Raw genomic sequence first — 27971 nt, 5'->3', positions numbered from 1 at the left:
TTGGAGTCATGAACTCTTAACTGCAGATTCAAGAACTGATGCTCAGGGGTTGGGGATTTAGCTCAGTGGTAGAGCACTTGCCTAGCAAGCGCAAGGCCCTCGGTTCGGTCCCCAGCTCCAAAAAAAAAAAAAAAAAAAGAACTGATGCTCAAAGAGATTAGGGAACATGTCTGAGGCTTGACTAGTACCCGGTAATTGAGCTAGGTCTAGAAGTGGGTTAAATACCACATCACATCCATCGAGCTTCTTGGGGACTGAGTCACACTCAGGTTAGACAGCACTTGGTGCAGGCGTCCAAGTGAAGCACAGTGTTAACAGGTGGTGTTAAGTCTGTCAGAACGTGGACCACTTTCGTCGTCTTGGTTGGCTCAGTTAAGTAATGTGGAGTTTCCTCAGGCATTGCTGGTATTCTCATAGGGTTTACATGAAACCAGGGTGTCTCGAATGAAGAGACTATTGTATCTCATCTTGTTTTTGTGTTGTCATTTTAAATCAGAAAATGACAGCACCACCTGGGAATTTTACAACATAACAACTGCTATGTTTTTCTCTTTCTAATTGTTTGGATCTTGCAAAAAAACCCAAAGATTTTTGTTTATTTCTAAATTTTATAGAATCCAAAGAAAGAGTTGCTTTGACCTAACAGTACCAGCTATGGTGGAAAGACTCACCAGTGGTACTTGACAAGGTTGTTTATTGTACATTGTTTTAGTTAGGGTTTTACTGCTGTGAACAGACACCATGACCAAGGCGACTCTTTATAAGGACATTTAATTGGGGCTGGCTCACAGGTTCAGAGGTTCAGTCCATTATCATCAAGGTGGGAACATGGCAGCATCCAGTCAGGCCTGGTGCAGGAGGAGCTGAGAGGTCTACATCATCACCTGAAGGCTGCTAGGAGAATACTGGAAGCAGCTAGGATGAGGTCTTAAAGCCCACCCCCATAGTGACACACCCACTCCAACAAGGCCACATCTACTCCAACAGGGCTACACCTTCTAATAATGCCTCTCCCTGGGCACAGCATATATAAATCATCACATACATATATGATAGATTAAGTATGGCTACCAGAATAGGGCTTCTTTTTTTTTTTTTTTCCTTTTAAAATTAGTAATGAATCTCACTGTGGAGTGTTCATGCATGCCCAGTTTGTTGATCTCTGTCTGCCCCTCCCTGTGGACCACCTTAGCTTTCATGTCCTGCATTCTGTATTCTGACACCCTCTTTTTCTTCTTCTTTTTTTCTTTCTTTCTTGTACCTAACTCTTTCTTGAGCCTTTTAAAATCCAGGGACCATGTGTGAGAGAGCACATGGTCTTCCACCCTTTGCTGGTTTGCTTAGGTGGGATTGCTCTGTCCGTCTGTCTGTTGCTGATGTCAACACCAGTTTGGTGATTGTTTTTTCTTTTTAGTTTTCTAAGGAATGTCCTTGGGGTTGTGATGAGGAGTGCACAGAATCTATAGGTGGCTTTAGCTTTCAGTGTGATTTCTGTCAGTTCATGAGCACAAAGATCTTTCTACCTTCTAGTATCTTCTTTTTTTGGTCTATGAATTTTCCACTGTAGAGGCCTTCCATATGCCAAGTTATTTTTCCCAGGTGGCCTTTGTTGTTTTGATTTGGGGGCTAAGGAGAGGTCTGAGTAATTAAGAGCACTTAGTGCCCTTTAGGAAAACAGGGCTTAGCTCCCAGCATCCACATGGCAACTTGGATCCACTTAAAACTCCAGTCCCTGGGGAGTCTGACCACCTCTCTCTTCTGATTGCCCCCCATCTCTCACATACACACACACACACACACACACACACACACACACCCATAAGTAGTTTTTAAGGCTTCTGATGTTAATTATCCCTTCCATGTTCTTCCCTCTACCTTGCCCCATTTAATTTTCCTTTTTCTATTATTCCCTTTTCTTCTTTATATCACTACATTTTCTTCACTCTTGAAATATACTCTCCACTCCAAAATTTTCCCATTTCTTTGAGAGCTTCACAAAGATCTTTTCCTCTGTTTCTCTTTCACTTTCCCCCAATAGTGAGAGAAATGAGTTTTCTTTAATCACAAGAGCAAATATTTTTTGGATTGCCCTTTCAGCATCCTGTGTGTGTTTACATTGGTAGGCTGGGGGTGGGGAAGCATATATGTGCATTTAGAGGCCAGTGATTGACAGATTTCTCACCTGAACTCAGAGCTCAGTTCAATCTAGCCAGCTTGCCCCAGGGATCTCATCTTTTACCAAAGGGCAGTCGTGTGAGTGCTGGAGATCAAACTCATCACATAGGTTTTCCTCCTGCTTGTTCAGGAGGCCCATTGCCCACTGAGTCATCTCAACCTCTCAAGCATTTTCAATTTCACAAGATTCTGAAACAGTTGTAGAACTGAAAGTCCCAGTGGTAACTTGTCATTCTAGTGTTTGTTGTTTTAAAAATTAATTTTTATTCTTTGAGAATTTTGTGCAATGTAATTTGATCATATTCACTCCTCCTGAACTCCTCCCAGATCTCCCTCTCCACCCTCACTTCCCTACACATCAAACTTTGAGTTCTTTTGTTTTTTCCTTTTTAAAACAGTATTTTTCTTTGAGGATTTTATACAGTGTAGTTTTAATTAAAATATACTTCCATCATTCCTTCCTTTTCTTCTTCGAGCTGTCTCATTTTCTTTCCTTCCATCCTATCATTTCCCAACCCCTCGCAAATTGAGAGCCTCTTTTCCGGTGTTTGCGTTTGAGTGAGCCACTGTCTGGCAAAGTCTTGCTCAGGTCTTGAGACAAGACTTTGAATTGTCTTGGATCCCTTGTTTCTACCCTGCCTGGGATTCAGTATGTGTTTGACAGCACAGAGATGCATGGAATTGCTGGAGCAGGCCAGTGGCCCTTAACAAGGCCTTCAAGCAAACTACATCCATCCCCAACTTCATTGGAAAGACCCCGGAGTTAGCAGCAAAATGTGGCTTGCATTCATGTTTTTAAAACATCTTTAAGCTCTTATTTATAATTTAAGATTTCTTTCATGGAGTTGACTATCAAACCCGTTGCTTGGATCTGGTAGGTGAGCACTCCACCAATGAGCTCCCTCCTTGCCCTTAACTGTAATAGCTGCATTGTTACTTTGGGGTAGTGACAGAGTTTAATTAGTTGGTCAGTAAGGTGTCTTACTAACATCCTCTGTTTCCTCATTAATTGTGTCAGTGAATATTCATTATTTTCTTTCAGTAAAGCCCTAAACATGCACTGCCTTAGGATATTGCTGTTCTGCATGGAGAGGCTTTGACATGTGTGGTACCTTGCTGATTCATGAGAAGGATTCTCTCTATTTTATAAACAGATAGAAAATGGTACCCTGAATTGGGCATATGTCATAGTTCTGTTCTGTTGCTGTAAAGAGACACCACAAGAAGGCAACTTAAAAAGAAAACACTTACCTGAGGACTTGCATGCAGTTTCAGAGCGTGAGTCCATAGTGGAGTGTTACGGCAGGCAGGCGGGCATGCACAGCAGTAGCCTAGAGCTTACATCTTACCCACAAATGTAGGGCAGAGAAACAGTAAGACTGGGTGTGTGTGGGCTTTTGAAACCTCAAAACCCACTCCCTAATGACACCTTTCCTCTGAGCCTTCTAAATAATCCACTGGGAAGCAGATGTTCAGATCTATGAGTTTGAGGCCATTCTCATTCAGATACCTTGTATGTGCACCTTGCTTCCAGCACTCAGGGTTCTGAAGCAGGGGTACTCACTGTGAGGTCAAGGGCGGTCTGGGCCATCGAGTGTGACCCTGCCTTCAAAAACTGAAAAGGGCTGGTGAGGTGCCACAGCCAGAAGAGAGAGATACTTGGTGCTAAACCTGGTGATTTGAGTTTTATCTCAAGGTCCACATGGCAGGAAAGAACTGATTCCTGCAAGTTGTCCTCTGATCCACATACACACCATGGTACTGATACACACACAGACGTGCACACAAAGTAAATAAGAATAAAAAGAAAATGCAGGATTTGCATCAGAATCAACATTTGAAGTAAAGTAGGATAAGGTAGGAAAAGCCTACTTTACATACTGACTTATGGCTGACTTCATGATTTACTTAAGACAGAATTCATACTGTGGAGATGAAAGCCATCATTCAGTACAATCTCCATCACAATCCCAGTGATATTTCTTGTGCAGAACTAGGAAAATAGCCCCTGGTTCAGAGAGCAGTGGTGGAGATTTAGAGTAGACAAAGCAATCCTGAGAAGAAATGACAGTGTCTCTTGTTTAGGATTTGGGGTGCTACAGTGGCCATGTTGGAGTTAGAAACTGGGATATGTGACCAAGTCTTTTCCTTGGTCAGGTGAGGCACCTGCCTTAGGCTTTGTTGTAAGCCTGCTCCCTTACAGGGGAGTTCACTGGGTCACGGTGTAAGAAGTGAAAGGCGATGACTAATTGCCTGAAGACAAAGGTAAAAGTATCACTGAGAAGATGGGGTGTTCTAAGACCCTCTGAGATCCCTCCCTCCCCCAGAAGGTTGTTCCTGGAAATGACATGTATCTAGAAGTTCTCCTTTGAGTCTGAGTGTTTTTTGGTAGTTAGAAGCTTTTGATGGGTTTATTGAAGCTTTTCTTCCCTTATACTGATTGTGTGTGAGAGAGATTGAGAATTGTGTTAAATCTATGTTTACGAATGTTACATATTTTAATTGATTCTCAAATAGTATGAGACTGACATGCGAGTCCCTTACACCTGAAATTGACCCGGGAGGATTTGTGACTATTTGAGGGGTAAATAAAGTATGTCATGTATTAAGTAGTTTGCAGACAATATTATTTCATCATTTATTGCCATAAAATATAGTTTATTTTTAAGTGGACAAAATATGTCAGAACTGCACAAAAGCACTGTTTTCAGAGACATAAAATCATGTAAAGGTACTACACCATATTGTAGTATTGTTAGAAGCAGCTGTCGGCTGGTCTGCCACTTCAGTCTCTCAGCTGCTTCCTCTTCCTGTTAGGTGAGCTTGAGTCTTGTGAGTTCTACAGGATCACCACCATCCATTGCTGCTCACCCCTGAGGGAGCAGTTGTCTCCACTGAATTAGCAATCTCAGTAATAAGCAATCTTGTGGGAACTAGTGAGATAGCTCAGAGAGAAAAAGTGCTTGCCTCACAAGCCTGGTGACTTGAGTTCAATTCCCTAAACACATGTAATGTGTAAGAAGAGCCTCAACTCTCACCTCCTCAAGTGCACTGTAGTGTTCACATGCTTGTGTGCTTATACGCTGTTTATGTTGGCCTTTGACAGCAGGCCGCCACCTCAGGTTTGCTCCAAGCCTTCCTTCACCACTCATGTCTGCATAAACAGAAACCTATGCACTTTCCTCTGGTCCCTCTAGGCTGTCTACATGGGCGAATTCTCTCAGTTGTCTGTTTGTGCCCTTGCTTATCTTTTTCCTGCTGTGTCTTACCTAACTATCTCATTCTGAGCTTCTCTGTTCTGTGGTACATGCTTGTATGTAAGAGTTCTCTGGAGCAAGACAGTCAATAGGAGATGGAAGAGAATTAGGAGATTATGAGGAGTTGAGTCATGCAATATGGAGGCAAGGAAATCCTCTCAGTCACCAGTGTGTGAGCTCGAGACCCAGGCGAGCTGATGGTGGAGTTCAGTCCTAGTGCAAAGCTGGAGAACCAGGAGTGAGAAAACCATTGTCCTGCCCTTGGGTCTAGGCCCTCAGCTGAGTGAAGCCCATTTGCACTGCTGAGGTCACATTCTTTTTCCTCAGCCCAGACCTCTTTCCAGTACATTCTCAGACAACACCCAGAAACAAATATTTAATCTGGGCACCTCTTGGCACAGTCAACTGGACAGCTTCTCTTTCCTTTGCTTAGTGCCAGTAACAGTTTTATCTATGACATGAATATATTTTCCTGGCCAGCCTCTGCTGCCAATCACAACTCAATCAAGAACGTTTCTTTCCTCGTTAAGGTACTTTCGCATATTGTCCAGCAGGATTCCAAGGCTGGAAGGGAAGGGAGGAGATAAGTAGTTGCCCCCTTGGCCTCAGACTTCCCAAGCTTAGCTAGAGCTGGCTTATTTCAAACCGGCTCTTCCTCAGCCACCTGAGTCTACTGCTTTGTTTGTTTGGTTTTTTTGTTTGTTTTTCTGGATCTGCCTCTGGACTTTACTTAATTCCTGGCTCTATTCACACCCTGCTTAGTCAGGGTTTTACACTCCAGTGGGGTGGCCTGGGGACATGGCTCTCCCTAGGAAGAAGGTGTGCTGCTTTTCCAAGAGGTTTTGAGGGCAGGAGATGGGGGGAGGAGGTGTAGAGGTGTCTGGCTTCTAGGAGCTGCACTTTCCTCACTCCTTTTTCCAGCCCCACTGTGCCCCAGCTTTTTCCTCCCTCTCTCCCTCCCTCTCTCCCTCCCTCTCTCCCTCCCTCTCAATGCCTTTTGGCTCTGAAGTTCTTCCTCATATTTTCAAGAGACTATTGTTTCCAGGGCCTCTACAAGGCTAAGAGCATGTAAACAATATATTTTTTATATATCTTTAGCTATTGTAACTGTGTGTTGTTGTTATTTTAAGAAATTGTGATTGTCATACATGTTTGTAAAATGGAAAGGAAGCCTCTTCAGCCGTGCTTTGCTCTTGTCATATAGCAGTGTCTGTCAAGTTGTTTTGTCCTCTATTGGGCCTCGATTGCATCCAAGCCAAGTCTTGTCCTTTGTCCTTTTATTTCAAAGTGAGTGGGTAAAGTGCTTTCTGAATTAGCATAAGGACAGGAGTTTGGGTCCCCAGATGGGCCATTTGTTTCTAACTTCAGTTATTTGTGGGCATTGCAGAGATGGGTGGATCCTGGGAACTCGTTGTTAGCCAGTCTAGCCTAAATAGGAAGTTGCAGGTTATGTGAGAGACCCTGCTTTGAAAAATGAGGTGGAGAGCAGTAGAGGAGGACACCTGATAGCACCTCTGACCTCTGACACACACATTCTCGCATGTGCATGTGGGCACACACACCAATAGCATTTTATATAAATATTTCAACCACTAGTAGTAGAGAAACACCATATAGTTTGATGTTACTGCAATATTTTTCGTATGTTAGTATTTGTCATAAACTATTAAAATGTGCTTGTGAGACATTCTAGTACATGAGGAGATAAACTGTGCTTCTGAAGGAACTGTATTGCATGCACGCACAGTCCAATCATTTATAATCAGTTTTAAGGTTACTTAGAGTTTAAGGGAGGAGTGAAATACTGTTTTTTTAATGTGCTTGTGAGTGTTTCCATCATACATATATGTACACTACATATGTACCTGGTGTCTGAGGAGACCAGAAAAGGGCATTGGAGCTGAGGACAGGCAGTTAGAGAATACCATACGGCTATTGGAAAACGAATTTGGGTCATTTGCAGGGTCAGCAAGTGTTGTCACCTACCGAGGCATTTCTTTAGTCTGTTGTTTTTGAAGCACATTTTGCTATGCAGCCTGGGCTGGCCTCACACTTGGCAGTCCTGGCTCGTCAGTAGGATTTCGTCTGTGCCTTAGGATCATGTATAATGAACATGCAAGCTGGTGGCTATATTGGGTCTAGATATGCATTCTTGTGAGAATAATACATTGTATGTGTGAATACAGAAAACATCGGACCAGTGTGGGACCAAGCAAACCTGTGTCCCAGCCCCGGCGGAACATCGTAGGCTGCAGGATCCAGCATGGGTGGAGAGAGGGCAACGGCCCTGTCACCCAGTGGAAGGGGACTGTCCTGGACCAGGTGCCTGTGAACCCTTCCCTGTATCTCATAAAGTACGATGGATTTGACTGTGTCTATGGACTAGAGCTGAACAAGGATGACAGAGTCTCTGCACTTGAAGTCCTCCCTGACAGAGTTGGTAAGTTTTAAAGTTATTTAAAAACAATGTTTCTAAACGTGATAATTGAATGCTTTTGATTCTCATTATCAATGTTTTAATGTGTATTAGACCTCAAGCACCTCTGATAAACATCACTTAAAGCAGAACTGACCCAGAGCTGCTGTTCTGAAGCCGTAGTTCAGGTCTGATGCAGGGGAAGGGTATAAGGATACATCCTTGACCTGGCAGTTTCCAGTCTGCAGCCATTGGGTGTGGTCGGGTTAGCATTGGCTCATGAGGACTCAGTCGGTCTCAGCTTGGTCTCAGCTTGTTTCACCCGGCACCTTTCATGCCTGTACCTGAAACTGCAGCAGAAGCGTCTAGGACGTAAGCTCTGTCCTTCCTTCAGGAAGGGGTGAAAGTGGAAAGCTTGAGGTGATGTCAGGTGGCCTCAGGCCTGCCTTATAAAACGTCTGAGCTAAAACTACTGCTTATTGATGGCAGTTTAAGTAGGATATGCACAACGAATGTCACTTAAAAGTATATGTTTCAGAGCATTTACTGCTGTTAACTGCTACTTAAAATACTGATTTATTTTCTTTCAGAATTGTCTTTAAGGCTTTGTAACTTTTGAAAATTAAGCCCCACAGAGCTAGAACGTCTTCTCATTCCAGTAAAACACAATTCCATTTTCAGAGTTTTATGTTTACATTTTCAACTTTTTTTTTTTTTTTTTTTTTTTTTTTTTGAGGAAAGATCTACAAATGGTTTAGCCCCATCTAGGGCAGATCTATAGCTCACTTGACTCTTACTCAGGATGGTCTCAAGCCTCCTCCTGTCTCAGCCTCCTGACTGACTAGCTGGGGTGATGGCCATGTGCCACACAGCTGGCGGTGACTCCTCTAGTGTGGCAGCTCGAGTGCCCCTGAGGTCAGGCCTCCCACTGTAAACGTGGACGTTAAATTGCTTATTGGCACCTTAGAAAGCTGTAACTTCCTTAACCCCCGTGTTTTGGATGTGTTAAGTGGTGCCTAAGAGGTGTGAAGATGAATCTTCTGACCCAGGATTTCAGTCTGTGTCTGCTTTCTAGGGAAAGACTTCTCACCTGGCTGTGTGTTACCAAGGGCAGCACGTGGTCTCTATGGTTTTCTCTTGTCTGGTGCTGGTCAGATGGCGTGGATCATGGTTGTAAACTAAAGCAATTTGAAGAGAGAAGTCAAAAGGATGGTTCATGTCAGCAAGTTACTCTGTGTCTGATGCAGTCAGTAAGGAGTTCAGGGCTCTCCTGGCTGGCTGGCCTCCAGCTCACTGCCATCTTCCTGCCTTGACCTATGGAGGGCTGGCTAGGATTATAGGTAGGAACAACCATACTTGGCTAGATACTTAAAAGTTTTAACTTTAATGCTCACTCTGAGAGTAGGATGTAGAAAGTTACTTGCTTTCTTGAGGAAACAGTCTTCTAGCTCACTCGAGTGTGTATATTGAGCTGTGTAGTGATGCTAGGGCCGGGGAAAGAGCTAGCTGCAAGCGTGTGAAGACACAGTAGTTCAGGCGAGGCCCATAAGGTGCCCAAGCCTGTTACTTTCCTAACGTTAAGATAAGCATTTGTCCCTTCACCCTCAAATGAGTTGCACAGTGTGAGTTCCCTCTGTCTGTTGGAAAGGTCAGCATAAGTCAGACCTCCCCACGCACACACACTCCAAGCATATCAAGATAAAGATGGCCAGTGTGCAGTGTAACATCAAAAGCAGTGCAGAGTTTATTTTTTAGAACTGTTTTTACGTGTGTAGCGTTTAACGCTAGCATGTTAAGTCGTGGAGCATCTCCAGAGCCGCTTCATCTTGCAGGTGTGAAGCTCTGTAATTGTTAAGCATCCTTTTCCCTTTCTCCCTGCCCAGCCCCCAGCCCCCAGTGCCCACCATTCTTGTCCTTAGGAATTTGGCTACTCTGTATACACACCCTGTGAATGGTGTCAGGAGAATTGGGTTTTCTCTGACTGATTTATCTCATCTAGTGTCATGTATTCAGGGCTCATTCACAGAGTAGCAGGTGGCAGGAGTGCCTTCCCTTTCAGGACTGAAAGTCACACTCTAGTGTATATACATTTGTACCCCATTTTGTTTATCTGTGAGCCCTTCCGTGTTGGAAGCTGCTGTGAATGTCTGGCTGCTCTGAAACCTTCCTGTTCTTCTGGGTGAAGAGCAAACCACCTGCCCAGAAGTGGTTTTGCTTGATCATGGCATCTTCTAGTTTGTATTTTCTCAAGGGAACCACCACAGTGTTTCCTACGTTGCTGACCATTTTACAGCCCCACCAGCAGCGCACAGGGGTTCAGTTCTCCGTCTCTGCCAACATTACTGTGCTCTGTTTTGATAGTGACCATCTGTAGGTGTGAGGTGTGTAGATAACAAGGTTGAGTGTACCTGATGCTTAATTGCCAGCTGTGTATCATCTTTGCAGAAGTGTTCCTTCAAATTCTGATTTTTAATCAGAAGAATATTTCAACGTCAGATCACTGTGGGGCTGGATCTCATATAACTGAAAACATGATAGTTTAAAGTTCAACATGAACATGGTAGTTGAATGAAAACTACACCTTAAGGGAGCCAGAGAGATGGCTTAGCACTTAATATTTGCTGAGCATTCAGCAAGATCTCAGCCATTCAGCACCCACTGAACAGGAAATACCTATCACAGCCGCTCCAAGGGATCCGAGGGTACTTCTCTGGCCTTTACACGACTGTATAAACATATATGCACACTAGCAATATCTTAAACATTTTTAATCAGGCTTTAAGATTTGCAAAAAAATGTGAAATTGTTTTACTTTTACTTAATTTTTAGTGATTGCTGGTTTGAAGAAGCCATTGGGTGTGTGTGTGTGTGTATCTGTGTGTGTCTGTGAGTGCGTGTGTGCAGGCTTCTTCCCATGTATGTTTTAATATTCTGTAGAGCAGATTTCATGTTATTTGTGATTGCAGTTGCATATGTAACACCATGAACAAGTTGTATGTCCTGAGTACATTGAGTAGCAGTATACCTGCCAAGAAAGTCTGAATTTCCTTTCTTCTTGATTTTTAATAGAGAAACTGGGTGAGTGACTAGAAAGGGGAACTGACTAGTTTTGAAAGACAGTTGTCCAGAATGTGAGGACTAGAGAGACACCCCTTATAACCTGTCCTGTATTAAAAGCAACATGCAAACAGACTGGTAATTCTTCACCTGCTTTTTGTATGAATGGCAGAGTAGACCTGGGGCTGTTCCTGGGCTGTCTCCTAGTACCTCACAGAGAGCCTGAAACTGCTCTAAGTGCTAGGAACAGAGATGGCCCTGCTCCATGGGTATATCTAGACACTGCTCAGGTCAGCAGCTCCATAAAACAACAGCTTTAGGTAATGGAGCTGCTAACCAGGAACAGAGCAGCACATGGCGGCTGTGGTAGTACCACTGGTCTCTAGTTGTCCTGGAGAGCTCTAAGGACCTTGCTGTGGAAATAGCCTGTCCCCTGAAGAGAGAAAGAACTTGGTCTGGGTAGGCTGAGAATACCTCAAGTTGAGGAGAAAGACTGAGGGGCTGAAGGACGGGGGCATTTTAAATTACAGTTTTCTTCAGGGACCATAGTGATCACTCTAGTTGCTATAGAGAATAGATTGTAGGCATAAGAATAACTTCCCAGAGCGGTGATGAGAAGTGAACCTGTTTCTTTAAAAACAATAATAAATGCATGTTAGGTTTATTCTTTGTATTATATATGTAAGGCTGGGTGGGCACGGGCACTAGGAAGAGGCAACATGTGTGCTGGGTATAAGGACTGCTCTTCTTGCCTACCAGTGAGTCTCATGCTAACTCTTAGCTCAAAGTAACTGCTAACCAACCAATAATGAAACCACGAAACCACTTACAACCTGTGGTTTGGATATTTCATACTGAGCAACTGAGTTCAGAAGGGAAGAAAACAGATCGTTTCCCCCCTTGGGGCAGATTTCTTCCTGTTTAGCCCATGTCTGTGCTGGACTAGACCCTGGCGTTTGGTTTGGTAGTTGGTTGCTCATCTGAGGTCCGTTGGCCACTTGTTCATTAATGCATTGCACGGGCACAGCTCGGTGTCCTTTGGTAAACTGACTCTTGTTGGTAACACTTGCTGAAGTACTTTGTTTGCTCTTTTAATTCCAGCAACATCTCGGATTAGCGATGCACACTTAGCGGACACAATGATTGGCAAAGCGGTGGAGCACATGTTTGAAACAGAGGATGGCTCTAAAGATGAGTGGAGGGGGATGGTCTTGGCACGGGCACCTGTCATGAACACATGGTTTTACATCACCTATGAGAAAGACCCTGTCTTGTACATGTACCAGCTCCTAGATGATTACAAAGAAGGCGACCTCCGCATTATGCCCGATTCCAGTAAGTGACACATTGGCGACTTGGCTTTGGTGGTTTGAAAGGAATTTGTATTTTTTTTTTTTTTTTTTTTTGGTTCTTTTTTTCGGAGCTGGGGACCGAACCCAGGACCTTGCGCTTCCTAGGTAAGCGCTCTACCACTGAGCTAAATCCCCAGCCCCAGGAATTTGTATTTTAACTAAAATATTTGAGTAACAGGTTTGCAGGTGTGTTTTGGGGTTTTTGGGCTTTTTTTGTGTGTACATAGTAAAATTTTTTCCTTGTGAATCTTAAATGATAAAGTAATCACTTGGAAAAGTTACTTTAAATTATTAGAAACATTTTTGTGAATTTTTTTTTATTAATGGAAAGTATGTAGGGAATAAAGTAAATCCATTCTGTTACCTTGTTTTTTTTTTTTTTTTTTGGTCTTTTTGTTATTTTGTCTTTTTTTTTTTTTTTTTTTTTTTTTCCGGAGCTGAGGACCGAACCCAGGGCCTTGCGCTTGCTAGGCAAGCGCTCTACCACTGAGCTAAATCCCCAACCCCAGTAAATCCATTCTGTTGTTTTTAGTAGCTACTCTCATTGTAAGCCCAGTCTTACCTCCTTCCCCCCGATGATTTATTTTGAAGCAGGTCATCGGCATGGGTAATTTGATTGTGAACATTGAACTTGCAAGAATACTGGTTTCAGAAGAATGCTTAATTGGGACCTTGAGATAAACCTCAGGGCTAGAGAGGGGGCTTTCCATGAGGCCCTGTGTTACATCTCCAGCACCACAAAAACACAACTGCACTGGAGAGAATTTTGAGTCACGCTGACTTAGAGAAGAGTGGAAGTGAGTGGTGGCATGGTTTTATGAGCTCAGGCTTTGTCCTCTGAGACGGTAGCAGAGAGAGGTTGCCGCCTCAGGCTCCAGAGTGCTGGGGTTAACATGAGTCTACCCTGTGTTTTGCTTCAAACACAGGGCAGCTTCATTTTGCTGGTTGGTTGGTTGGTTGGTTGGTTGGTTGGTTGGTTGGTTGGTTGGTTGGTTGGTTTGGTTTTTGTACTGTAAAGTCAACCCAGTGCATTTCAGTTCGCTCACAGCAGTGTGTGCTATGGGAGCAGTTAGCTTCTGTGCACCGCTGCCTCAGAAAGGCCATGCTGCCTACCACCTGTTTTGAGATGGTAGTTTGGATGATCTTGACCTTTCTACTTAGTTGAAGCTGACTTTGAATTCCACATCCCCCTGCCTCCACCGTGCCCAGTGTTTTTATTTCTGATCTTTCTGTCCTTTACTCGTGTGAATGGGTCTTGTGTGGTCTTTTGTAACTTGTTTTTATTTAGCATGCTTTCAGGGCTCCCCTGTTGGAACATGCTTTAGGATTTATTCTCTGTAGATGATGATCAAGTATAATTTATTATATGGATTATACCATATTTCATTTGTCTAGCTGTTGATTCATATTTGGGTTGTTCCTGGGTTTTGGTTACTATGAGTATTTGTGTTCTATAAACACTGAATGTGAGGTCCTCTGTGGGTCTGTGTTCGCATTTTTTCCTTAGTATGTACTTTGAAATGGAATTCCTTGGTCTTGGTGGCATCTCCAGGTTGCAGTGTTCATCTGTGCCTCTGTACATAGCCTTCTGCTGTGGGTGAGGGTCTGCTCTGAGCGCCGGCCTCACCGGCATGTGCTGGTTTTCATTCTAATGGTTCTTCTACTGGGGTGAAGGGGTTTCTCATTGTGGTTTACTTTGTGTTTCCCTGGTGACCAGTGATGTCACAGGGATCTTTTTGTGTGCTTAGTGGGCATTTGTGTGTCTCTGAAAGTGACTGCTTAGAGTTGGTATTCTAGATCCATGTCCTTCATTAGAAACAGGTTGACCGATAGTCTCCTTCTGGGGCTGTCTTTTCTCTTGGTGGGGTAGGCTGCAGCAGATCCTTGCTGCGTTGCTTAGGCTGGCCTCAGAGTCTCCATCCTCCTGAACTGTGTCATGTCCCTGTGCTGGGAGAGCAGGTACACTGCTTTTTCATCTGTCTTTTCTTATGATGACTTTGATGGTTGGGGAAGGACACCTAGTCCAGTTCCTTTGTCTTTTGTTACTTGTGCTTTTGCTGTTTTCAGAATCGCCCAATCTACGATTGTAACTTTAGGCCTTTTGTTTTCTTTTAAATGGCTTGTGGTTAGACGTGTTTTTTAACTAGCATAGTGTGAGGTCAGGATAGAAGAGGCCAGCTCATTCTTTTTCATGTAGCTCCCCGGGTGCCTAAGCACCATGTATTGAGAGGACTGTTCTTTCCTCCATAGAATGGTTTTGACATCTTGTTGGAAATCATTGGCTGTGGATATGTGAATGTGTCTGGACCCCCAGTTCTGTTCACTGTTTCTGTGTCTCTCGTTGCAGCTCCCACACGACATTGACATTGTCGTGTAGTAAATATTGAAATCAGAAGTGTGATATTTCTGCCCTCGTTCATCCCAGGGCTGCCTTGGCTGTTTAGTCTGGGTCTCTTGCAATGTGTATGAAGTCTGCTGGGATTCTGACCGTGTTGGTCATGTCTGTGGGCAGAATGTGCTGCCCTCTGTTAGCAAGTACAAGCAAGTCTTCAGTCTATGACGGAATGCCTTTTAAAGCTTTGAGATCTGTGATGTTTTTCAGCAATGTTTTATAGTTTTTAGAGTAAACATTCCTTTCTTTTGCCCCTAAGAAATTTTTTAAACTTATTAGAAATCGAATTGTTTTCTTATGTGATTTTTAGATAAGCCTGTTTATTCAATAATTAGTATTTGATTTGTTTTGTTTTGAAAGAGTGTCTTGCTATGTTATCAGGACCTCAAACTCAGAATTCCCTAGCCCAGCCTCCTGAGGGCTGGAACTGAGGCACATCAGGCTAAACCTGTTCTATAAGGATCATCTCCTTAGGCACATGGACTCTTGACCTGAGACCTTGTGGCTGGCAGGCACACACTCTTAGCAGTGTGACAGTCATTTCTATTTTTCTTTAAAAACCTTTTTAAAAAGTTCTTCCTATGAGGAAGCCAGTTAAGAGGACTTACTAATGAACATGTCTGGTCTGGAATGACTGCTTTGTTTTTTAAAAAGTTTTTGTTCATGTTTACAAAGGAAATATTTATGTACTAGGATTTATATTCAGAACTGTGTTCTTTAAAAGCATTCTGCAGCCTATAGAGAGAGAGATAGATGTCCATCACAACAAGTGCTAGTGCTCTTAAGAATAGATGTGCACATCACACTAACGCTGCTGCCTCTTCTCCAACTACTTCTTTTTTTTTTTTTTTTTTTTGGTTCTTTTTTTCGGAGCTGGGGACCGAACCCAGGGCCTTGCGCTTCCTAGGCAAGCGCTCTACCACTGAGCTAAATCCCCAACCCCTCCAACTACTTCTTGTGCCTTTCTAAGCTTCCGGATTTCCTGTCAGTTGTGTGGAAGTTTGTCTCCCATTAGAATTGTGCTGGCATTCTGGTAGTTGTGGTTGAATCCAGTCCTTTTGCTGTCTAAGTAAGCCCCAGTAGTAGGAGGTCTAGACTCTTTAATTTTAGAGTTTCTGTCAGTCAGTTGGGACCATGCATTTGCAGTTCCTTGGTAAACTCAGAAGCTTTCTGTGCAAGTGTGTGGTAATAGGATAATGCCACCAGAGAGAAGAGAGTGTTTGAGAAAAGGTATTTCTATTTTCACTTTCCGGTTTAAAAGAACTGACCGTGTATGTGATCCTGTGCAGTTTGTAGCGTGTGTGTTTGTACCAGTGATCACTGTTGTAGTGGGTTGTCATTGTCATTTAGTGAGAGATTAGAAGCAAAGATTGTTAGTGTAGACACATTACATGAGCTATAACAGGAAGCTTTGTGGTAAACTCCTGTGTTTCCAAATATGCAAGTAGCTTTGTGTGCCTGAGACATCTGGCCACCCTCAAGCCCGTCTGCCTATAAGAGCTTTAATATAGTCTTGCCCCCATCCCACTTTGTCTTGTTGTGGGCAGTAGTGGCTTGTTGTCATTTTGTGTTTTCCCAGGGCTAACTATAACTACAGCCTGGACTCTTGGGGATGGTGCTGATAACTAGGCCATCCTCCCGGGATCTGATTTTTCCATTTTCCTGCCTGGATGGAGTTCACCTAGTGCTTACTTGTAAAGCATGGAGAATTTATCTCCTTTATTCTTAAACTGGGTGGAAGATGGTTGGCTGCATTGAACCTGAGGAAGGGAAGCTTTAAGACATACAGGTAGACCCTAGTGATGCTCCCACACCGGGAATGAGCGGCACATTCTCAGAAAGCCCTGTAGGAAAGTCAGTTTCAGAGCCATTTAAAATTAATATAAGATGATTGCAGTTATAATTTAATGTGATCCCAAGGAGTTTGGGGTATAATATTTAAATCACTCATATCTGTCTGGATAGAGCTCAGCAAACACGTGAGAAGTATTTTGCTAAAGCACATCTTGGCAGTTAATATCCGGATTGCCCTTGATCACTTTGGTGCTGCATTTTCATAGATGAGAGTTTGGGGACATGGACCATGTATCTGAAATATTTACAGGATAGCCCTTTAAGAAAGTGTTAACCTGACCAGATCATGATGAACTCAGGCTGTCTTAAAAGTGTTTATATTTGCTGCAAAATGTGGTAGTGATATATCTGAATATTGACGTGATTTTTTTTTTTCTTTTTCTTTTAAATACAGATGATTCGCCTCCAGCAGAAAGGGAGCCAGGAGAAGTTGTGGACAGCCTGGTAGGCAAGCAAGTGGAATATGCCAAAGAAGACGGCTCGAAAAGGACTGGCATGGTCATCCATCAAGTAGAGGCCAAGCCCTCTGTCTATTTCATCAAGTTTGATGACGACTTCCATATTTACGTCTACGATTTGGTGAAAACATCCTAGATGTCATCACAAACTCTGCCAAATTTGTGGAACTATTAAATGTATAATTTGTAGACATAAAGACTCGATTGCTTTCCAGTTTAATGAAAGCTTAGATGTCCCTGCGAACCCACAATCTCCACCAGCAGAGCTGGTGTTGTTCTGAATAGTGCAGACTGATTCAAACACAAGGCATCTGTGAGGGGTCCTCCCTCTTCAGAGTGTCTGTGTGAGGGGTCCTCCCTCACAGGAAGGCTGTCTGTTGGGGGTTACAAGCAAGGTGGTAAAGTTAAGCTAGCATCATAGTCATTTAAACCTGGATAGGTTGTACCCATTTCCCCTTCACTCTGACACTGTCTTATTCTGCTGCCACAATGCAAGCATAGTTTGTTATTTTTGTTACTGCCTTTTTTGAGAGATTATGTATCTATATAGCTACCTGTCTAGATCTGCATCTGTGTGCCTATGTATATATTATACACACACAGAGGCACTCACCACTGACACGCCTTTCCTTGCGGATTGGGGTGGGGGTGAAAATGTTTTCTCCAGTTCAACAGGAGTGCTCGATCCAAGTCAGTCATATTTATAATATGCCTGCTCTTTGTTTGAAATTAAATTTGGGCACAGGAAGCACACAGAGACATTTAGGTTGTTTCAAAAGTCAATTTCTGAGTACCATTTCAATCCGGAGGCTTTTGGCTGAGTCCAGGTATAAATTAGCCATAAACAGTCAATGACCCACAGTAGAATTCTGGTAAACTGTTGAGAAATCTGGGTAAAAGGCTGCCTTCAATTCTAAGCTTTATTTTTTTTTTTTTGTGGTTTTTGTTGTTATTGTTTGTTTCTGTTATCGTTGTTGTTTACTCTTTAATCATAACTTCTTTGACAATAGAGCCCGGGTCCTTGGTTCACATGGAATAATATAGATGTGCTTCTAGACGGCGCATTAGTCCATTTGTTCACACCTGTCAGCGGGGTTTTACTACATGGACTTAAAAGGCAACAATAAATCCAGGGTTTGTATGTGCCGTAGATCCCCGCAAGAACAGTGCATTTGTATTAGAGATGTAAGTTTTAAGTATGGCATTGTTGCCTTCTCTCAAGTTCTCTGGGACTTTTTAATTTTTATTACTACTATTGTTGATATATGATTATGGTCAGAAGGCCTCTTCTCCCCTTCCTTACTCTCTCCCACTCTTCCTGGCTTTCCCCCACAGAGAATGCTAGACCAATATGGCTTTTTGCCTTGACCCTGTTGTGGCAGTGTTTGTTCTTGCTCCAAGTGTGTTATTCATGCAGGTTTATCCCCTCCGTGGCCTCCGGGCTCTGCATGTCTATGATGTGTCACTGGACGGTCATCCTTGCTGGTTATGGGTGGATCGCAGCTCTTCACCATCAAGTGCATTCATGATTTGCTCCTGTGAGGTGGTTTGAAGCTGAAATAGAACTGACATGCAGTTGGTTGACTAGCCAAACCTCTGCTCGCTCTCACTTTGTCTTGTAGGAAGCCTGGTAGCTTGTCAGCTGGAGAAAGACGGTTTGTAGAATCAGTCTCGTGGTGGTTGGAAATCTATCTGTGGCTGCACAGTATTGATGCTGTCAAGCAAACAGCAGAGGCGTGGCCAAGTGTAGGCATGCTTAACTAGTTGGGGTTCTTCCTGATGACCAAGTGTAGGTATGCTTAACTAGTCGGGGTTCTTCTTGATGACCAAGTGTAGGTATGCTTAACTAGTTGGGGTTCTTCCTGATGCAAGAAGTCAGTCACGGTTCAAGGCGCATGGCTATTGGATATCCATTTAGTCTTCACAGAGGCTGACCGCCCTGTGCTGCAGGCAGGGTGGTCACAACTGCTCACCATGTGAACACAGTACCTCAGTTCCGTCCCTGGCTGCAGTCACCGTGTGCTCAGTGTTTTCTCCTAGGCACCAGGGACAAGCTTCTCAAAGCCGTGTGATCTACCCTAGTCTTGGGTGCCTCTAGTATACGTGACCAGGTGTTGTCCTGCATGTAAATCTCCGAGCAGAGTCTGTCTCTTCCAGCCCATACTGGTAATCTGTGGCACAAGTGGATGAGAGTGTCCTGCATGCACCAATGGTGCAGAACATGCACGGTGACTGGAAAGTCAAACTCCTTTCGAAATGTCCCGAGGACTGGATCAGTTCCAACATGTCTGCCATTATCTGATGCCTTGCATTGTGGTTTTCTGCAAGCAACCTAGGTTGGCTTTGGTTACCCGTGACCTCCCGGTCTGGGGTTGCAACAGAAGACGGGGATGACTTTGCTCACTATTCCAAATACTGCCTTTATGTAAGGCAGAGGGAAGGGGAAGGTTTTTATTTGTTTGTTTGTATTTTAATTGTTTCACCCCTCCTCCCACTCTTTTCTTTTGGTGGCTTCCACCACCCTGAATGGTGACGGACTCCTGAGCCTGCCGCCTTGGGCTCCCCTTAGGCTCACAGTTCAGATCTGCATGCCTTGCTTGCATTGTCCTGGTATCTGAATGTTGACTCCTCATTTAGGAGTTGAACATGAATTTCCAAAATTTTCATGGGGCTTGTGGCAACACAAGCAGTGAATCTGTGTATAAAATTTACTGGCCTTCCTCACTTACCTGCTCTAGTATCGTATCGTGTGTGCGTGCGTGTGTGACGTCAGGCTGCCACGTAAACTTCAGAGAAGAACCTTAAAGCAGACCATCCATTTTTGCATGCTCTCTTCTAAGTAGAATGTTCAATGTAACTAACTAAACCTGCATGTTAAAGAGACCTAGGTTCTTTCTTTCTTGCTTTCTTTCTTTCAATTTGCTTTTGGTTTCCTGTATATTTGCTTACTGTGCTGTTCTAGTGGTTGTAGGGTAAAGACGCACTGGTGAAGCAGTCGTAGCGCCGACAGAAGGTGATTCCAGTTGTATATGTCACGCAGCATTCGAAGGGACTGTGCACGCTCTAAAAATCACAGTTGCTTCTAAGCCAGATTTCATTTCTATTCTTGTTTTATGTGCCAAACCCCAAAGTGCATTGGGCCTGAATCTCTGAACTCTGTAGACCCATTAGAAAGAAGACTGTTCTGAGCAACACAAACTGTAGTGCCTGAAAACACTTAACACTGATTGTCTGAGAGATGGAGGTCCTCCAAAGATGACACAGGGAAAATACTCAAAATAATCATGGCCGAAATGTCTGTGTTCCTTGGGAATGCTGCGCTCTCTGTATTCTCCACCATTGGTGCAGTTCGAACGAACGAACGAACGAGTAGAGTTCAGAGGTCTTCGTGTTCACATTTAAAACTAGAAAAACGACCTCATTTTTTGAGCTTGAATTCATTTTTGATTTTAATTTTATTTTATACAACGTGTAGACAGTTCCCTGTTCTCTGCATTTAGAAGTATACACAGTACAACTCTGTTAATTCTGTAAGTAATTTTTATAATTATGATGTAACTCTATCCTTCCTTAAAACATTCAAAATAAACCCTTTATGTGCAACTTCTGGCTGTGAACTTTGTGCTGCTGTGTTGAATCTGCTTCTGAAAGGGGTTCTGAAGTCAGGCAATGTTTCCACCCCATGGAAGTGTCAGGGTTGATGGAACAAGAAGGAAATGAAGGTTTGGTGACAGTAGTGCCATCAGATCTGGGCAGGTGTAGCTGTCATTCCATGGATCTAACTGTTGATGTTTTGATTTGACATTAATGAGAAGTATTAGTTAACCGTGACTTTTAATCTCAAAACGATCATTGTACAAAGGACTCAGTAACGGGTGTGCAGTGTTCTCACACCTCCCCATCCTTTGAATGCTGCCCACAGTGGTTTTGCTCTTACTTACATACCAGTCAGTGAACTTGGTAGTGTAGGATGCCGCTAGCTCCTGTGCTCTGTCCCGTGGGAACCTGAGTCCACACGGTAAGTAGAAAATTAATAATGTTCTAAATAGACTCCTTTTTAGTGTCTCTGTATTTATCCTGACTATTGTTACTGTGTTTAAGGGTCAGATAGGGAAATTCCTGCATTCCTCTGCTGTTAGAATGGTGTGTTTGGTGGCTTCAGGGCTTGGTGCTGCTGGGGTCACAGTGAGTGTCTGCAGCCAGGCCTGTCAGAATCTGGGGTGGTGGAGGGAGTGGACCCACGACTCAGTCTGGCACATGAGTCACTGTGCTATGTACTGAAGGTACAGCTCAGTAACTATTTTCTGGAAAAAGTAAGAAAGTTTAGTCGGAGGGTTGGACGCTCCTAGCCAGTGAATGGAGTATGTATTTAAATAAGCTGTGGCTCTCTGGGAGACTCGGAAGCCAAACTCTGATGATAAAAACATTTAATACTTAATGGGGCTTGAGTAGATGTTTACTTAGTAAGGGCCTTGCTGACAGCTGGCTTGGAGTGTTTTGTTTTGTCATTTTGTTACAATTAATCCTTTTCTCCCTCCTCAGAAGAGAAGGGCAGGGCAAGGCATGGAGACTGTCCAGGATTTTAGGGGAGTGTGGACTTTACCCTGTGTTGTCTAGGTCTCTTGAGGCCTTGGGCTTAATCATTAATCACTTCAATAGTCAGTCCTTTAATACCTTGTGAATTGTTGTTGTTGTTGTTGTTAGACTTGGGAGTTAATAGCAAGCAAGATCATCTATGTTTGTTTACATGCCTGTACTTTGAAGTAAAGATTCACATTAGCCAAGACTGGCCTCAAATCCCTGATCTTCCTGAATGCCACGGTCTCTAGAATTCAGGCCTCTGTTTCTCCGTAACTGAAGAACTGGTCTAGAGCTGCTTTTGATTCATTTACTCCTTCGGTGGCTTTGTGTGTGTTGTATGTACTGTCGGTGCGGTAACTCCAGTAATGTCTGGGAGTAGAAGGCAGTGGGTCTCATACTGAAGCCCAAAGTCCCCAGTTCAGCTAGGCCGGCCGGTGAACATCGGGGATCCCCGCCTGCCTTCGTCATCCCCCTCACTATTGGGATGACAGATGTGTGCCTCTGGCTTTTTACATAACTTCTGGAAATCCAGAGTCGGGCCCCTCTCTTGTAGAAGACACTTTCTAGACATTCCCTCCCTGTCACATTTTGGATTTTGGACACAGGAGCTCATAGCCCAGGCTGATTTCAAACTCCTAATCCTCCTGCCTCTACTTCTTGAGTGCTACAATTACAGGCGTGCCTAGTCCTGTGTTATTTTTAAAATTACGCTGGGAAGGGAACTTCTTGGGCCTAGCAAATGCCACCTTCCACTAATGTTTATGCTGAGTGGTTTGTCCTGTTCCCACACCAGTTTCCTGCCTACAGTGTCTCAAGAGAACCAGCCATTCCGGATCGACAGCTGCCTTTAGACTGGTGAAGACTGCAGACAGTAAGGCACAGCAGGTGGGTCTGACCTTGGCACATAAGATAACCTAAGAATGACGTTCTTTGTGTGTGCTTCCTGCCTGCCCAGCACGGAGGGTCCCCTCTCCCTGCATGGCCTCCCTTGCATTTGCTGTCACAGTGCTTGAATAGGCTCATCCTGGTTCTTGAAGTGTCATGGTTCCATTCACTTTGTTCTCTTCAGAGAACTAGGTTTTAGGTGTGTCTGAACCACCCCAAGTCCATGATCAGAGTGGCCAATGATGCATGACTTCCAAGTCCTGTTTCTGTATTGGAGCTGGAAGCTGACTGAAGAGAAAGGGTTGGAGGCTCTTCTCAAACCTTGACGCTCACATAGACGGCTGTTGCTGGTGACCCAGGACTGGGGCGCACCTCCTGATTGTTCTTATGTACAGGTTGAAGTACCCAAAATAGTTTTGAGACTTATTGTCCTGAACTTGTCTCCTTGGACTTCAAAGATTTGACATAGGACAGCCAGGAAGAGGGACAGTACCCGTAGCTTGTTGATAAAGTTGCCCTGTGTCTCGGTGCTCTGTAAACTCTGGATATGTGCTATTTACTGGGGACCTGGGGGCTGGTTGGTTTGTTGTTATTTTGGGGTGTCTGTTTTTTTCTTACTAAGTTGTTTATTTACTTTACCTGTTTTTTGTTCTTTAATGGGCGTATGTATGTGCCACAGGTAGTCTGAATGTTTGAGGGTTCGTTCCTGATTTTTGGGTTCCAAGAATTAAACTCAAGTTGTTGGGCTTGGTAGCGAGCACCTTTGCCCTCTGGTCTATCTTGCCATCTCTGGAGACCTGATTTTAGCGAAATGTTGTTCAGAGTTTCTCTGATTTCTGTGAAGAAGTGGTTTCCACCATTCTTATTTCTCAGTCTAGTGTTTAAGGACATTTTATTTGTAGTAACGAGTGTGGGTGTATCTGGGTTGGAGTATGTGCGTGTGGAAGTGGCTGCCCTCAAAGGCTGGAAGAGTGCTGCTTCTCCTGGAATTACAGGGGCTTGTAAGCAAGCTGGTGTGTGTGCTGGAAACTGAACCTGAGTCCTCTGGAAGAGCCCCGGATGTGCTTAACCACCGAGCCGGCTCTCTAACCCTGTCTCTAAATTTGACTCTTCACACTAGGAAGGACAAGATTTTCCACAGTGAGCCTCCACCTGTAAAGGAGGACTGTAACTATACATGAATTGCTCAAAAGTGTCTGAGACGTCCAGTCGGCACCACACCAGGACTGCGGTACTGCGGTCCTTAGTCCGAGCAGCCTGGGGTATAGGAGAGAGTGTCGTCTTGACAGTGCCTGACCAGGCTATCCGTGTTCATGACATACGTGAGAGAGCTGCAGTAAGTAAGCAAGCTTGCAAGGACAGTAAACTCATTGTCTGCTCAGTGAGGCCAAGGAGACCTGGGATCCTAGCTTTGTGGAAGAAGGTGCCACCTCCACGTAATGTGTAGTGAAGCTGACCATCTAGATGGCAAAGGCATTCCACATGGAATCCTGGCTCCAAAGGAAAGCCACGTCCTAGAGCAAGGTGCCGCTGGGTGTGTGTGGGAAGCAGCCCCCCACCCCCAGTAGATTCCAAATGAGTGGCTCATCTTTGTAGAGGTTTGATGGGTTCGTGCTTCCAGAAGAATCCCTGAGTCAAAACTCAGATTTGGATGCTGACTGCTAAAACATTCATGGCGTGGCTCTCATGTGATTGTCCCTCATCCCCCGACTGAAGAAAGCTAGCTGCTTTGTCCCCGAGTCTCATTCTCTTTACGGGTGCTTGGGGTGCTTTTTTTTTTTTTTTTTTTTTTTTAAATCTTGAAATTGTAGAACTGCCATGTTCTTGGTGCTGTGCGCTGTATGGGTACCAGCAGTTGTCAATGGTTGGTTCTTGCAAGAGAGGACAGTGAGAAGGTTGCCTTTCGAAAGGATTAGCAGCAGTTCTGCGCTTTAGAAAACACAGCTGCAAGTGTTCAAACTTGTTTAGGGTAGCGTTTCAGATGTTAATGTCCTCCAAGATTTCATTCTAAGTCGTTTCTAATCTAGGTCGACTTTAGAAGTCTTTTTAATTGCATTTGTTCAGCAGCAACCATGTGGTGTCAGAGGACAGCTTGTGGGAAGGAGTCCGTTCTCTCCTCCTGCCCAGGTGTTAAACTTGAGTCTTCAGATTTGTTAGCAGTCACCTTCACACACTGAGCCATCTTGATGGCCTTCCTGGTGTGGCTTTACTGCTCTTCAGATACTGACACAACTGTGTGCTTCCTCTGACTTACTAGGTCTTCTTCCTTTTCCTGTTGCACATCCCCATCCCTCACCTCTAAGTCTCTGATGACCTCCAACTTGTTGTTCTGCCTCTGCCTCCCCATGGTCCAATTACAGTGTGCACCACCACATTCAAGGACTCTCCTAACCGAGCTACACTGTACCTCACTTGTGTTATTTTCCACAGTCGCAAATATACACATAATTGTTTTCACTTAAAATACCTTAATGGTATAAAATAAATGGGTATATGGCTATTCTTGCTATTTCTCCATTAATTGTGAATTATTAACTTGTCATGTTGAAGATTCCCATCCCCACCCCCCCAGATAATGTGACTTGATCAAGTATGACACCGGCTAACCTCAGAGACAGCAGAAATGGCTTCTAAGATTTGTTCCTGTTACATGTTTTGGGAGGACTTTATGAGTTTGTCTTTTGAGACTGTGTGGTGTGTTCCAAGCTGGCCTTGAGCACACTGTGTGGGTAAAGACAACCTTGATCCCTCCTGATTCTGCCTCCTGAATGCTAAGGTTGCAAATGTGCACCAACATGCCAGGGTTACGTCATGTTAAGACTCATACCCAGGATGTTATGCTTGCTAGGCAAGCACTGTTCGCACTGAGCCACGGCCTCGGCGACATGTTTAGAAGTTGTCAGTGGAGTTCTCTGAGGTTATGCTGAGCAATTTGGAAGCCGTGATGGGGCAGCTGCTGGACTTCAGAAATGCAGTGAACAGGGTTTTATAAGGACTGGCCTTTGGCAGGGATTTGGCACTCTGGGCTCCGATCTTTAAAATGTTTGTTTCTCAGTCTCTTAGAGGCTTTTCTTGATCATCTCTGAACACTTAGTTCCTTTATGTGTAAGAAGAATAGTGTCTGTTTTGGAGAGAATAATTTATTTTTGCTCAATTTCAGAATCAGAAACGGGAGTTAGGTGATCAGAGGCCTAGGAAACTCCTGTCAGTACGTCATGGTGCCTGCTGCGTGAGCAGACTTGCTGTCGCCAGGCTGCTCTGCGGGGACTGTCCCTGCTGGAGTGGATGGTGATGTGTAGTAGCTGAACAGACACTTGTGACTTCAGGGTTCTTCCCCATGTTGCACTGAGGAGCCAGTACCAAAGTTAGCCCAGCAGGCGTCCCTGTGTTTGTGAGAGAGCAGCTCTGGAGTGTGACTTGAGAAGGGCAAAGTAAAACAAATGGTTTGCAGCAGCTGGCTCTGCAGACACCGAGAAAGCTTAGGGGCTGACTAGGGGTCGCAGCGTTCCACCAGTTCCTGGGAACAGTTTGCTGACTAGGCAGTACCAGCCGTGACTCCTCTGGTCCCCATCGGCACTAGCCTTCACTTTCGTCATGCATGGAGCACGGAAGCTTCCAGTCCTTCCCATGACGTACAGAAAAATCCCCAAATTCTCATGTCTGTATGATGTGGAAGTTTCTTCAGTTTCTTTTTTCAAGTATGTGTGTGTGCTGGCAGGTACCCATATTATTGGCCTCTGGCTCTGTGATACCAGGGAGGAAGAGTCACAACCCCTTTACTTGTGTGCCCTTCATGACTAAAGCCAACACCAAATTTAGCTGCTGACCTTCATGGGAACAAAGAATCTTTAGGCCTTAATCCTTCACAAGTTAGATGCTTGGCTAGTGAGGTCCTGCCATGGGGAGTCCTGCTGTAGTAGGGAGTGTAGGGGGGTTCTGCCTTTTATTCCGGGTTCCCTCATCTGATCTAATGGCTGCAGCATTAGGTCTCCAGTCATCTTTTTCTCCTCAAACTTCATGTTGTATGTTTTTCTGCCCCATTTGAAAGTCACTGTAGGCCTGCATAAGAATGACTACTAAAATCCATGAGTGTGACAGGATATTAGACTGTCCTGAACACTTCCTCCACCAAAGAAATTACTCCATCACTACGTTTCGCCTCATGCAAGCTCTTAGGACATGGGTAGAGAGAAGCCATATTTGTCAAAATACCAACCACACAAGAACAGTGTCAGCCTCATTGCTTATACCCCACCCCCAACCCCCCAAAGCTCAGGATCCTCAGTCCTGATGTCTTTCTAAGTTCTTGTTAGGATGCCCCATTATTCTCTGCTCACCGCCCACCTCACAGTGCAGTCTTCCACATTCACCCAGAAGCTGGCACAGTGAGGCTTTTCCCACGAGACCTCTGATCCTGGTGTCTGTTTCTGCCTTAGTTACTTAACTGTTGCTGTGACAAAGCACCTTTGTCAAGGCAGATTCTAGGAGGAAGGGGTTTATTTGGGGTTTGGGTTCCAGGGGGTCAAGAGCCCAGCACACCATGGCAGGGTCGCAGTGCGGTAGTTGGTGCAGCCAGCTAAGAGCTCTTGTCTCAAAACACAATCGAAAGGTAACTGGGAATAGGGTGTGGTTCCCAGCTTAGCCTATCATCAGTGACATACTTCCAGCAAGGCCACACCTCCTAAACCTACCCACATACCCACAGTGCCACTAACTAGAGAGCACGCATGCAGATGCTAGAGTCCACGGGGGAATCTTGGCACACCTTCCTGTCCCTCTGTGTTTTGATACGTTAACTTGCTGGATGGGATTTTACTCTTGCTTACACTGGTTGGCAGCAGGCTTCTGGGACGTACCTGTCTGCATCCCCCAGCACAGGAGTTACAGTGCCCCGTACCCAGGCATGCATTTGTTCATTCTTCATTCATTCATTGGTTCTAGAAGTCTAAGCTCATGTCCATGCTTGTGTGGGGAGCAACCACATCAGCTGGCTGGCCCACAGTTCCTTATCCTTTAAACCACTCTGGTTTTATAATGTCCAAGTCGGGCCAAAGAATGAGGTGTTGGGTCCCCCCCCCCCCAAACCCACCCCTGGGTGCCATATTCAAGGTGACCGGACAAACTACCCTTTTTGGATACACGTTCTCACTGTATCCCAATCTGATCTGAAACTCTGTCCCTCTGCCTCAGCCTCTGTGTACTGGGATTACTACTGTGCTCAGCCTAATCCTTGTTCCTCTATCTCCCAACTGTGAGGAAAAGCTAGCTTGATGTTTTTTGATGGGGAATACTGTGAGATCTCATCCAGCTCATCGTGAAAAGGTTAATATATCTTGAGGAAGGAAATTGTTAAGGTGGGACTTCAGTGAACCATAACACTAAGAATTCTTAGTTAAGAGTCATTTATGTGTAATTTTGTGCCTTTTTTAAAGGGGTGTTTGTGAGTGAGTGTGCAAGAGAGAGTGCACTTGTGTGCTCACAAGTATTCAAGGAAGCCAGTGGGTCATCAGCTTCCTTGGAGGTAGAGTCGTAGGGGTTGTGAAC

At 44.3% G+C, this 27971-nt stretch overlaps 1 protein-coding gene across 7 annotated transcripts in view; it reads left to right on the top strand.

Moving 5' to 3' along the window:
- The window catches only part of Spin1 (spindlin 1), a 49645-nt gene extending 29077 nt beyond the window's left edge, over window positions 1-20568 (top strand). For 3 of the 7 annotated variants that reach the window (NM_001419144.1, NM_001419143.1, NM_001024796.2), the window contains 3 exon segments: window positions 7619-7872; window positions 12007-12240; window positions 16898-20568. In NM_001419144.1, the coding sequence (NP_001406073.1) occupies window positions 7619-7872; window positions 12007-12240; window positions 16898-17097 (688 nt within the window). In that variant the 3' untranslated portion in view covers window positions 17098-20568. 7 annotated transcript variants of the gene reach the window in all.
- The last annotated feature ends 7403 nt before the right edge of the window (window positions 20569-27971 follow it).

This window comes from Rattus norvegicus, chromosome 17 (assembly GCF_021556685.1).
Source record: "Rattus norvegicus strain SHRSP/BbbUtx chromosome 17, alternate assembly SHRSP_T2T, whole genome shotgun sequence".
Lineage (NCBI taxonomy): Eukaryota > Metazoa > Chordata > Mammalia > Rodentia > Muridae > Rattus > Rattus norvegicus.
This window is presented reverse-complemented; position numbering and strand designations above follow the sequence as displayed.